General features: G+C 36.1%; 1 protein-coding gene across 5 annotated transcripts in view; it reads right to left on the bottom strand.

Moving 5' to 3' along the window:
• The window catches only part of Rnf17 (ring finger protein 17), a 147,441-nt gene that overhangs the window by 133,377 nt on the left and 422 nt on the right, over positions 1–13,642 (bottom strand). For 3 of the 5 annotated variants that reach the window (XM_013505510.1, XM_013505513.1, XM_013505512.1), the window contains exons 2-6: positions 11,078–11,166; positions 8,276–8,367; positions 5,242–5,290; positions 4,139–4,219; positions 2,188–2,288 (exon numbers count right to left, since the gene is read on the bottom strand). In XM_013505510.1, the coding sequence (XP_013360964.1) occupies positions 2,188–2,288; positions 4,139–4,219; positions 5,242–5,290; positions 8,276–8,367; positions 11,078–11,166 (412 nt within the window). Of the gene's footprint in view, positions 1–2,187; positions 2,289–4,138; positions 4,220–5,241; positions 5,291–8,275; positions 8,368–11,077; positions 11,167–13,642 lie in introns of those variants that run through there. The other 2 variants (XM_013505511.1, XM_013505514.1) reach the window with 2 other exon arrangements.

Here is a 13,642-nt window from a genome sequence, read left to right as displayed (position 1 = left end):
CTTACTACAAGCCTGTAGTAACCAAGACAGTGTAGCACTGGCATCAGGACAGATATAGAGATTAACAAACTAAAATAGAAAGCCCAGGAACTGATTTTTACAGTGAACTGATTTTTGACAAGGATTATTCAATGGGGAAAAGACAGTCTTTTCAAAAAATGATGCTGGAAAATTCAAAAGAATGAAGTTAGACACACTATGTACCAAAAATTAAACTCAAAATAGATTAAAAATCTGAATGTAGGAATTACAACTATAAAATTCTTAAAAGAAAACATAGCGGAAAAGTTATCACGATGTTCGATTTGGCAATGATTTCTTGGCTATGATACCAAAAGCACAAAAGAAATAACAGATAAACTAATGGATAACAGGCCTCATAAAGTTAAAAAAATTTAAGTACTGGGAAGTGAACCGAAAGCCTTAGCACTGAGCTAGATCCCCAGCCCATTTTTTGAGACAGGGTCTCACTATGTTGCTAAATTTTCCAGGTTGGGCTTCACTGCAACTTGTGATTCTCCTGCTTCAGCACAACCAGGCCCAGCTGAAATTAAAAACTTTTATAAGTCAGAGGACACTATCAAAAGAGTGAAAAGGTAACTCAAAGGATGAAGTTTAATATTCAGAATATATGAAGAACTCCTAACACCCCGACAGAATAATTCAATTCAAAAATGCACAATGGACTTAGATTTTTTTTCAAAGAAGATATATAAATGGCCAATAAATAAGCTCATGTAAAGATGATTACTATCACTAGTCATCAGGAAAATGCAGAACAAAACTACTATGAGTAACTATTTAATACCCATAAGGATGGCTACTATTAAAAAACAAGATGACAATAACAAAGTCCAACAAAAATATCAAGTCTATGAGAATGTAGAGAAAACAGAACTCTCAGATACTGATGGTGGGAAAGTAAAATGGTACATCCAGCCACCATGGAAAATAGTGTGTCTGTTCCTCAAAAAGTTATACAAAGAATTACCATATGCAACTAAACTGGTCTTAACCAATTTTAAATGGTTAAAAAGGAACAAAAGTAATTATCTCTCAAAGAAGAAAAATTGTTAAAAAGAAAATTTGTGTTATGCATGTTTTTGCAAAACAGCAACACCCCCCAAAACTCCTGCATATGACCTATCATTGAATGTTAAAGCTTAAAAGCAAATGTGAGAGAACACTAATATGGAGAATAAATAATATCAACCAAAAGCCGGAGTTACAGCTCAGTAGTACAGCACTTGCCTAGCACGCATGAGACCCTGGGCTTGATTCCCAGTGCTACAAACTAACAAACAAAACCAATTTATGCATTGTAGATCAGGTCTATGTGCAGGCATCATACACAGACATTTTCCTAAAAGTACTGATCAAAGAGTCAAATGCACAAGTGATGGTACTAAGTATATTAGTCCAAACATATCACAAAATTTTATGATCCTGCTAATTGAAACTCATAATGGAAAGAATGTCTACGTTACCCATACAGTCTGATTAAAAATAATACATATCAAAAAACTTTGAAAAAAGTATCCAGATTAGTAATGCCTATTAGACTTCTGCTCTGACGCAAATAAGCACTATCAGAAAATGACAGAACTATGTAGGAAAAAAGTTATGCAAATTCTTTTTATATTTTCGTAAGTATGCTGAGTTCAACAGCACAAGTTAGGTTTTGGAAGATTTTTTCCGAGCTAACTGCCTTAAGTAAGAAGGTAGTTAACAATTTTAAAAGCCTAGAGATGTAGCTCACTACAGAAACTCTTGGTTCAATCTCCAGTACCAGAAAAATAAGTTACTTTTAGAACTAGACAATAAATAGCCATTTAAAGAAAAAAAATTTTTTTTCAGTCAGGTGTGGTGGTGCATGCTATTAATCCCAGCACTCTGGAAGGCTGAGGCAAGGGGATCTCAAGTGAGTCCAACCTAGGTAACTTAGTGAGACCCTCCCTGAAAAAAAAATTTCTTTAAAGGGCAGGGGATGTAGCTCAGTAAGGCTCTGGGTTCAATTTCCAGTACAAGAAAAAAAAGTTTTCAATTTTAAGCTCTAAAAATCAGTTTGTAGAGACTACTCTTACCTTTCAAACCTGTGTACAAGTTATTAATCTAAACAAAGAAATAAAAGGATAAGTTAATGTTAAAAACTTCAATTTCATTGAATCATTATCCTTAAGTTATTACCTGGAAACAAGAGAAGCAAAAAGTTTATCAAATTGTTTCTCTACCACCTCTATAAGACCGTCTGTCTCCTCTTTAGTTTGATTCTGTGTGAATTCAAGCGTCTGGAAAAGACAATTCAAACACCTAATCTGGTATTTTTACTTTAGAGAAGCTGTACTGTCAATATAATTTTAAAGTAAAAGGTATTTTCTAGACCTTTCAAAATATCAACACAAGAGGTAGATGATAATAGACAGAACTACTAAGTTCAACTTTAAATTCTGGTACTCATCAGCCAAGACCACATTTTTACCCCCATTTGTACTGATAATGTGGCAAAAAGACTTTAAAAACCACTGATAAAATTAAAAAAAAAAATAAGAGTTTAGAAAACTTATTTTTGGAGATGGAGTCTTGCTATATTGTCAAACTGAGGGTCTTTCTGCCTCAGCCTCCCATGCAGCTGGGATTACAGGCCTGCTCTATCACAACCAGGTCCTAAACTTTTTCTTGTCCCTTTTTAGCCATACAGGACACCAATTATTTTGAACAGTTGAATTTCTCCATGGCAGGGGACCAAGATAGGGAGGGAGGGGGAAGAAGGAGCAGGGAAAAGGCTAAAGAGAATGAACACCTGTTATGCACATGCACCAATTCTCTAGGATGAATGCAATCATTCTCTACTGCAAACATGGACTATAAACAACAAACTTAGAAAGTACACTTGAATTAAAATGTTACCTATTTCACACATTTCACTGCATTTTTATACAATTTAAAAAACTGTGCTTAGAATCTATGACCCTTCTTCAAATTACTCCCTTTTGGTATAAGGATGTTGATCTGTGTCTGTCTCACCACTGTTTTAGCAGCAGATAATTTTTTGTCTGTATCCACAAGCTCACTGTGCAAAGGAATTTTAGCCCAGGATGAAGTGCACCCTGAATTTCACCCTTTCCTGACGTAGCAGATATTTAGATGAGATTTTGCACTTAGAATTGATGCTGGAATGGGATCCCTAAGACTTTAGGGATGTTGAGATATAATGGATGTATTTTGCACTGAAAAACAAGACTATGGAGGCACTCTGTGTGGAGTTAAACTGTGCCCCTCCCAAGTTTAGATGATGAAGACTATTATAGATTTTCTTTTCTCCTGTATATGATAATTCTGTCATTGCTTCTCATCTCAGGTAATATTCTTTACTTTCTTTTCTCAATATTTTTCTTCTCTCATAGTTCTTCTGTCCTGTTACTTTTATTAAATTTTCATTCCTTTTGAGAAAGCTAACTTGTTACAGTGACTTCTGGCCAATCAAAAATGTACTTCTATGTAGAAAAGCAGCTAAAGCACAATCAGCTATAGCAAACTTATTGTCGACTGGTGCTTAAGAGCTTGTTTCTTGTCACCAAAAGAGTTTATTTTTTGCTAGTTAGAGTAGGAAGAAAAAAGAATAAAGACTTTCAACTGGAAGACAAGGCCAAAAAATGTTTGTCCAAAGATGGAAAGATGGTCCACAATGCTTCTGAGATAAAACTCTTCGAGATAAAACTCAATGGTCTACAATGCTTCTGAGATAAAACTCTGCTCTCAGGAAGTATAAATCACAACTTCTTAATAAAGTTCCAGTTTCATTAGGTTTCTAACACAACAATGCTACAAGCCCAATCCTAATAGGTCATGGGAGGAGTTTTTCATTCTTTAAAAAGGACATGCTATGCCAGGGTGGCACATGCCTATAATCTCGGCACTTGGGAGGCTGAGGCAGAAGGACTGCTGTGAGTTTGAGGCCAGCCTGGTTTACATAGAGAGTTCAAGACCAGCCTGAACTGCATAGTGAAACCCTGTGTCAAAAAAGACAATCACTCAATCAATCAATCAATCAATCAATCAATAAATAAATAGAAAGGACATGCTTAACTCTTTAGAATTTACTCATTCATTATTAGAACTTAATCATTCAAACACTTACTTTTACAGCAATACTTAATTGTTCAAAATTATAGCCTGCAATCTTCAACGCTTCATCAATTTCTTCAGTAGTTTTAGTCTCCTGAGAGGGAAGCCACATACAAATACAAAATATAAAAAACAGATGTTTGGATACATATCATAGTTGTGAAAACTTCAATCTACCATTTTGATTAGATAAGAAACACAGACACTATAAAAATTTGAAAATAAGCAATAGAAATGCTCATTCTAATCCTACTTACCACTAACCACTTTAAACTTTGGTTATAGCATTCTAATTATTTCCATAAAGATATATTTTTTTAAAAAACAAGATTATGCCCTGTAACCATCCTGAACAATCTACCCAGTCAATAAATGCACATGTAGAAAACTACAAAGAGCTTTTAAGAAAAAGTATTATAATTTGGCTACACTGAGATATAAATGTGAAGCAAAAGATAGCAAGATTACAGTGCTTATTCCCTTCCCCCTGCTCATTAGTGATTTGAATAAAAAGACCATACTTCATTCAGGAGTATTTTGGAATTTGTTGTATTTCTTATCTTATATTAGAACATCACATTATGCAAAGCCAGGGATATGATTCTGTGGTAGAGCCTTGCCTACCATGTGCAAGGCCCTAGCTGGATCCTTAGCACAGCAAAAATTCCAAATAAAACAAAAATTCAAGACATAATTTAAAGTTATTAGAAATAGTATTAGGTAAAACTCAGTATCACATCACTGACAACAACAAAAGCAGTTAGGCCTCAAGCAGTTAGACCTACTACATACAAGTAAACATTAAGAACTCTGAAATTCAGTCAAAGGACTGCCTTAGGAAGAAAAAGAAATGTTTGAGAAAAGACAGTTGTTTGAGTGTAGTTTAGAATCAAACAAAAGACTCAAACAACTAAAGTGGGTTTATTTCTGTACCTTTAAGCTTCCAAGAAAAAAAAAAACTATAATTAGAGAAACCCTGAGAGATGAAAATTAAGCTACCAGAGACAAAGCACAATGTCTGATTTCACTGTACTTCATGACCAATATTCTTCATACCGACACTGCACTTGATGAGCTCCTATGAGTGGAGGTTGGATGTTCCAAACCAACAGTTACCTGATCATGACCAGCTACCTTTTTAAAGTCCGCAGAGCAGTTCTTCATCCTAAAAATGCCAAGTACATTATTCTAAATACCAGCATAAATATATAGTTTTAACTTATTATGATTTTTATTCCCTATCAAAAATAATTCATATGATGTCTAATAAGAAGACACACACTGGGTTCTCAGTTATCTCTAAGAAAGGAGAGAGGACACCACGGGCAAACATGCTATCATATAAACTTAATTTTAATCAACTACAGTACTTCCTTTTTACAGTCCTGAGGACTGAACCTAGGGCCTCTCACTATGTAGTTCAGGATGGCCTGAAACTCACTATAGAGCCTAGACTGGCCTCAAACTCAAGGCAATCCTCCTGCCTCAGCCTCCCAAGTGCTGGGATTATAGGCATGCACCACCATGCCAAACCCTTTTTTAAATTTTGAGATAGGATCTGGCTAAATTGGCCAGAATCTGCAATTCTGTCTCAGTCTCATAGGGTGTTGGGATTATAGGCATGTATCACCATGCCTGGCTAAGAATCCAACTTCCTAACAAATTCCTAAAAGTAATAGCTTCATAATACATTGTGTTTAATTTTTCAGTTACTTCTTAACTGATATTTTTTGGTAGAGATGTTCATAATGACAGAATTTGTCAAATTAATGTCTTAATTTCATCAAGTAAGTACTTTTACACAGATTAAAAATACTTTTACACAGAAATGCCAGCTATTTAAAAATTGTACTGCTTTGCTTGGATAATTTACAAAACGGTAATGAATTTAACTAATTATAAAGGTGCTTGCATTCTCTTGTCTAAAGAGAATTTTTACTGATTTTTGTCTTTATATTTTAATCTCTATATTGGCCAGCACACAGTAAGCATTTAGTGTTTGCTGAGTAAGTTAATCTTAAGCTCATAGTTCATGGGATAAACCATGATATTTAAATATGTTATCTGATACAAGCATAAGACCAAATTAATTTTCAAGTATTTTACTATTTTGAAGAGTGATTTACCCATGTTTTGAAAAGATATGTGAACACATAAGCCCTAAGAGTCCATTATTCAATTCCTGGTTCAAAATATTAAAGATAAATCAGTAATATATTATGAAGACATATTATAATTAAAAACCACACAACTATATTAAGCTAAACTGTACCTGAATTATGGAGCAGGAGTTTCTAACATAGGTATACATGGAGGATTTAATCTATAAAATGGTAATTTGGAAAAAATTTGGGAACTGTCTGGTTAGGATGAATTTTTCTAACTCAGAGAATGACATTTCATTTTGCAACCCTAGTAGATATTCGACATATCTAGGTAAGAGTACAACCTAATTTGACTTGAATTGTTTAAGTGAGAAAATTTCATACAGAATTAAAGAGTTCCAGTTTATCTTAGGGGAAAGAAAAAGATCTAGCAACACTGAGTGTTCTTAACATGTAAAAATAATTAGCTAGCAAAACGTAGGGCTGGGTCCTTTGGTGGGAGTAAACTCTCCTGATTTGCCACAGTTCTTAGAATTCATTACTTAAACTCAGTGTACCTCTCACAATAAGTTACTGGCTTGATGCTGGGGACTGATTAAATGTTGGAACCTCAAACTTGATTAAAAAGCCTACTTTGTGGAGATAAGACCAATGGCCACTATTTCCAATCAGCCAGAAGGAAGTCTAACGATTTATTCTAATCACTCTACACGGAGCTCGTGGACAAAATGATTGGTGGACTACACTTACAGAGGTTGGGAAATGTACTGGCATTCAGTATACTCAGTTCTCAGTCTGGTTCTGTCAACAACCAGTTGTGAGATGTCATCTAGGTGACATGGTTTTCATCTAACAAATATTTATTACATGTTTATTCTGTGTCTTGCACCAGAGAGATACAAATAAAATGGATCCATGCCCCCAAAGAAATTTACAGACTAGCATGGAAAACAAAAGGAAACAAGTAAGTGAAGCCGGGTGTGGTGGCACACACCTGTAATCCCAGCACTCACTAGGCTGAGGCAGGGGGACCGCTGTGAGTTCGAGACCAGCCTAGGCTACAAAGTGAGCTCAAGGCCAGCCTGAACTGCATAGCAAGACCCTGTCTCAAAAAGACAAAAAAAAAAAAAAAAAAATTTAATTAAGTGAACTCAAAAGATAACACAATAAGCTAGGCATGGTGGCACAAGTCCATAATTCTAGCACTCTGGGAAGCTGAGGCAGGAGGATGGCAAGTCTGAGGCCAGCTTGGGCAGTACAATGAGACCTTGTCTGAAAGAATATAACTCACTGCAAAGGCCCTGGGATCAATCCCAAGTATTGCTCCCCGCCCCACCGCAAGTAATACAGCAATTATCTCTAGTTTAGGTATGTTTAAAAACATCCCTGTAATATGAATTCAACCAGCATTTATTAACACATACATGTGCCAACTCTTGGAAGAATCTCAAAGTTTAGCTCTCTGAAAGGCCGAGGCAGGAAGACTATGAAGTTAAATCCTCCCTAGGCAACTTAGTGATTTAGGAAGACCTTATAAAAAATAAAAAAGGACTGGAGAGGTAATTCATTGCAAAGGTCCTGAATTTAATCCCCAGTATCACACACACACAAAAAAAACAAACCAAAAAAAATCAAATCAAAACTAAAATTCTAAAGAAATTACTTGCAACAATACTTTAGACAGAGACTCCCTAAATTATTTTCTTTCATAAATCACTTCTCAAATCACTTCTTCCCAAAGTCTTCCATTATATCATTCTGGTTTCTTAAGACTAACAAAACAGGAGGTTATTTTTTCTCTTATCTAGCAGCAATAGCTTCAGCTAAGATTGTACTTTCAGTTTCTTGTTTTGTTGTTTTAATTCTTGCATTCTTAACTTTAAGTAGCACAAACATTCGCTGCTGCTTTGGAAGCTAAACTTGCCAATCCACTAATAGCTAAGACAGATTATGAACTTAAAGAGGCTTCTAGAACAATAGCTTAGAAACAAAGATTAAGAATGACATATTATCAATAATTCTAAAATTATTTCAGAAATACATACATTTTAGGTTGCAATTTTTCCATAAAATAATCTTCCTTAATATAGCCATCTATTGAGTAGTATTCTTGTCTCATATTTATAGCTGTAGCAATCTTAGGGAAACATAAAAAAAATTTTTTTAAGACACCATCATTCAGTAAACTCCCGTATCCAGAATCCAAATAACTGTTAAGTATTTGAGGTAGGAAGGTCTGTCTAATTAAAGAAAATTTAGAACCATGGGGTGGAGTACTTAATAAGGAAATATAAGCAGGCGCTGTGGTGCGTGCCTCTGTAATCCCAGTATTCTGGGAGACTGAGGTGGAAACATCAGAAGTTCAAGCCTATTTTGAGCAATTTAGTGAGACCCTGTCTCAAAAAATAAAAAAGACTGGGGGATGTAGCTTAGTGTGAAGGCCCTGGATTCAATCCCCAGTACTGCTGAAACAAAATCAAACAGAAAAAGGAAACATTTCTGAATACCTAACTGTAATAAAATCAAAAGCGACAAGAGCTCTCACAGCTTGTCATTTAAATTTTATTTATGGTATTTTTGCTTGTTTTTGTCTCTTGGAAATTAAAAATATGGTCAAACTTAACAAATGTTTCTTTTATGGTTTCTGACTTCCATGATATGTTTAAAAAGACTTGCCTATCCAAGATCACGGATTTATTTGTACTTTCTTCTAGTTTATATTTGTAGTGGTTAGACGGTAACATTCCTAATCACATGAGATTTTAATAATATGTATTAATTATCTATTGATTGGATAATTTGTCCTTTCCTCCTAGCACTAGAGTTTTCATTAGACTAGATTTTTCTATTCTCTCTATACCTTATTCCAAATAAATACTGGGTAACCACAAAAATCTAAATTTTAAAAACAGAGGTAATGAGTCAGGAAATTTTCTTACAGGACTCTTTTAAGTAGGGGCCAAAACAGTGCACATGAAAAATGTGAATATACTCATTTGCCATGGCTTGGGTTTGGGGTGAAACCATCTCCTTAAGTGAGAGCTAGAATAAAACTAGTCAAAATGATACAAAGTAATTTATCACAACTCTAAAATCAAAACCATTATTTGCAAATACACTGTAAACACTCCAGAAGTGTTATCCAAAATTCTAAAACTATTACAAGTTTATCGATTTAAGACCACTAAATATGAAATCATTAAGGCCTAGTTACCATTACTTACACCATTTCAACACTATAACAGGAGCAGAGATGGTCCCAGCTGTCTGTTCTTTCCATTTCCTGGTGCTTATTTACACCCAACCACACCACTGAATCTGTCAGGATGTTTTACCACATCGAGGGACACTGAGGGGTGGAAGATAGGGACTCCCTTTGTCTGAATGATGTGGCCTACCACATCTGAAGAATACTGTGTCAAAAAAGGAAGAGGGGACAAGAATTTCCCACAATAAAGGGCACAATTTGTAAAATATATAATTCCAAAGGCTGTTTCTAATATATAAATGTTTTAAAACTTTCACAAATTACAATATTATTTTCTATGTAAACCATTGACACATTAATAATGAAGGATTATTTTAATAGCCTACAAGCTTGGAGGGAACTTTTAAATCATTCAGACTTTATCTTCACAATCCTATGAGATAGGCAAAACAGGTTATTATTCCATCTCACAAGCAAAAGAGCTCAGAAGAGGCTAACAAAACAAGAATCACCTTTTAGGTCTTGTGTCCCCGTTTGCAACAATGTCAGAAAAAACACTCGATACAAATCCAATCTACCTCCCTAGGGGCATGTTAAAAATTTATAGATTCAACTGCCCATAATCCCCACACTCTGGGAGACTAAGGTGGAAGGATCACAAATTCTACCCCAGAATGAGCATTTAGAAACTAAGTAAGAGCCTGCCTCAAAATGAAAGATAAAAAATGGGCTGGGAATGTAACTCCACGCAAGGGCTCTGGGTTCAATTTTTTGTACAGAAAAAAAATTTACAGATTAAGCCAACTATTTTCCAGGATATATATACACTACATTTGTATTTATAGCAAAAGATATCTAGCAAACTTTTTAAAAAAATAATTAATTTATTTTGAGACAGGGTCTAGCTTTGTAGTGAAGCCTGGCCTTAAACACACTATACAGCCCAGGCTAGCCTCAAACTCCCAGTGATCCTCCTGCCTGGGATTACAAGGATGGACCACCAGCCTAGCATAATTTGTATTCATTCTTACAGACTGTTACAGACTGATAGGTTTTAGTTCTAGTAGAGTTGTCCTATATTTAGTACCTCTGAAGCAAATACTGACTTTAGGCAGTTGTTTTGCTTCCCTGCCTTTTCATAGTATAGTATTTCTACAAATATAAATTTGATGACACACAGAATGAGGAACAGGGAGAGGTCAAAATTTGCATGTGCGGTATTGGTGTGAAAAAGGAAGAGGCTAGGAGGGGTAGGAATTTGAAAGGAATATACTTCATCAAAATAAATAAAAAGAGGTCATTTTCCACAGAGTTCTCTAAAGAGTCAAAATATGCTGGCAATACGTATGACTTTGTTCTTTTTTCTTGATCATTTTGAACAACTATGAATGGATGTGAAAGATAAAACTCAGCAGGAAAATATAAGTTTTTAGTTTTTAACTAGATGTTTCACTTCTCTAACATTTTTTACTTTTAACGTTAGGCTTTAATCTATTCAATATGAAAAACTAAGCTGGAATTGGTGGCATAGGCCTTGTAATCTGAGCACCTGAAAGGCTGAGGCAGGAGGATAGCCCTGAGTTCAAGGCCAGCCTGAATTACATGGCAAAAAAGAAAGAAGAAAAATTATAAAACTTACTTCACAATCAGGACATATAATTCTGCTTTCTTCAGTTAACAAGCACAGTTCACAAAAAGCATGTCCACACTGAAGTTCCTGGTGGTGACCTATTGATACAATTTTGTTGTAAATTAAACTTTCCACAGTTAGTATTAAGTGGAGAGTGGTGATCAAAGGAAAAATTCAAAGAGGATCCTACTATAAAGAAAAAAACCTAGTTTGCTCAGAAATATGACTTACTACACAAAATTCAGGAGAAACTGCATGTCAGAAGGAGGGAGAAAAATCAAAAAGCAGAACCAGGCAGAGGTATGTAATCACACTTATATTCATTCAAATAGGTAATTTGTATCTACAATATATGAATTTGCCATATCTTAAAATCATACAAAATGTTCTGACATATTTCATTTGGTCTTTGTAAAGCGCTATTAGGGTGGGAGTAATATATCAAACCTAGAAATGAAAAAAATACTTTGGTGTTTGGCTAATCAAATGCTGTAATCAAGCCATCTGTTTCCAAGTCCAACATTCTTTCAACTTCATCATGATGACCTCAACTAGTTTCTCTTTCCTATCCTGTGAAGGAGTCATGGAGGGCTTAAATGAAAACTGCTCTCTTCTAATAATCAAAGACATTACCAAGGACAGAAGCTAACCGCTACTATCACACAAACACACGATCCATCAAAGACCATTTTCCAAACCTAGCATTGATAAAAGGAAACACAACTATTTTTGAGGACCTAATATCAAGATTTAAATGCATTATGTCGACTTGGAAGTCTATTATAATAACATTTTAGTTATAGAACTTCAGAAGATTGCCATTTTAGCTGAGTATGGTGGTGTATACCTGTAATTCCAGGTACTCTGGAGGCTAAGGGAAGAGGATTGAAAGTTCAAGGCTAGCTTGGACCATTTAGTGAGATCAAATTAAAAATAGAAGCTGGGTATGATGGTGCACTCCAGTAATCCCAGCACCCTGAGAAGCTGAGGAAGGTGGTTGGATCCCAGCCTGGGTAATTCAGTGAGACCCTACCCTCTTCCGGAAAAAAAAGGAAAAAAAGGTCTGGGTTCAATGTGAATGCTCTGGGTTCAATCCTCAGTACTAGGTTGGGGGTGGGAGATACTGCCATTTTAAAAGAATTCTTTTACAAGAAAACTAGTTTTAAAAAATGGAAACTAGATAAAAATTAGGCATATTTTAGTAATTTTTTTCTTTCTTTTTTTGAACCAGGAATCGAACTCAGGACCTTGTGCTTGCCAGGCAGGTGCTTGTGCCACTGAGCTATATCCCCAGCACTAACTTGGTTTTTTAAAGAGCCTTACAATTTCCAGCCAACTGAAACAGCTGAATCTTGCTTACAGCCATGCTATAAAACCCCATTTAAATTCCAGAGCTATTACCAAAAAATAAAAAAATCTTAACCCTTTTCATGAGATTTCTGATACTCTACATGTTAAAATGATCTTATGATGCACTACAGCCTACAAAGCACTTTCTGTATGAGGAACTATTATTTTAATTACTTTCTAAGTGTACTGTAATCAAGTGTATGAAAGAAGCACTGGTTTTAAAAAAATTGTACTTAAGGGCTGGGGACTTAGTGTGCTTGACTAGCATGCATCGAAACCCTGGGTTCCATCTCTAGCACCACAAAATAAGAGGTGAATAAGAACTTTATTCTACAATTATTTCGTTTTAAAAATGGACATTTTCTGTATAATGCAGCAATGATTAAAACTCAAAGAGTAGGAGAAACCTGGCTCTCCACTGAAAACACAACTTTCTCTACAAAGGTTTATTATCTTAGTGGAGTCCACAGTGAAAAGATGGAGAATTAAATCACTTTCACTTTGAAAGTATAAATATTAAACAGTTATGTCAGGTAGTAGCTCCAGGAGTTTAGATTCAATAACACATCCTGTTAGAGATACTGTACAGAACCCTGACGTATTTTCAGTTACGTTTAAAAGATGCACAGTTACGCTAAAAACGTGTTTTCAATAACACTGTAAATTAGCCGATCAACACACGTGAAACCTATTTTCCCCTCCACGCACAGGCACTCACACGCGCAAGTGCGTGCACGCCAGCATGGAGGCACAATTCTTTGTCCTAACCCTCTTGGAGGCTGAACGAGGTGGACTCTCAGGTCAGGCCCGGCCTGCGCAACTTCTCAGAGCCTTAAGGAGACTCCGTCTCCACGTTTAAAGCTTTTATAAACGGCGAGGGAGGTAGCTCGGCGAGCACGCCCTGGCCGAGGCCCGGCACGCGCCGAAACGAAGGTGCTTCACACAGCGCTGCACGCCAAACCGGCCGCAGCAGGTCCGCGGGAGCGCTACACTTTCCATCCGAAAACTTTCCATGGTCGTCCACTTGATACTTCTACAACTAAAACTGCCGTTACAGAAAGTCAAGTTTCATTCCTTCGTGGCCTCCAAACAACGCAAAACTTCGAGTCTTTCTATTTCTGTTCGACAGAAACCGGCACTAACGTGCGGCTCCGCCGGAGCACGAGGCCTGCAGCCGACAGAGCTCGCCCCGCGCCCTGGGAAGGCCGGAGCGGGCCCCGCAGC

Source organism: Chinchilla lanigera, unplaced genomic scaffold (genome assembly GCF_000276665.1).
Source record: "Chinchilla lanigera isolate Chin_1 unplaced genomic scaffold, ChiLan1.0 scaffold00096, whole genome shotgun sequence".
Lineage (NCBI taxonomy): Eukaryota > Metazoa > Chordata > Mammalia > Rodentia > Chinchillidae > Chinchilla > Chinchilla lanigera.
This window is presented reverse-complemented; position numbering and strand designations above follow the sequence as displayed.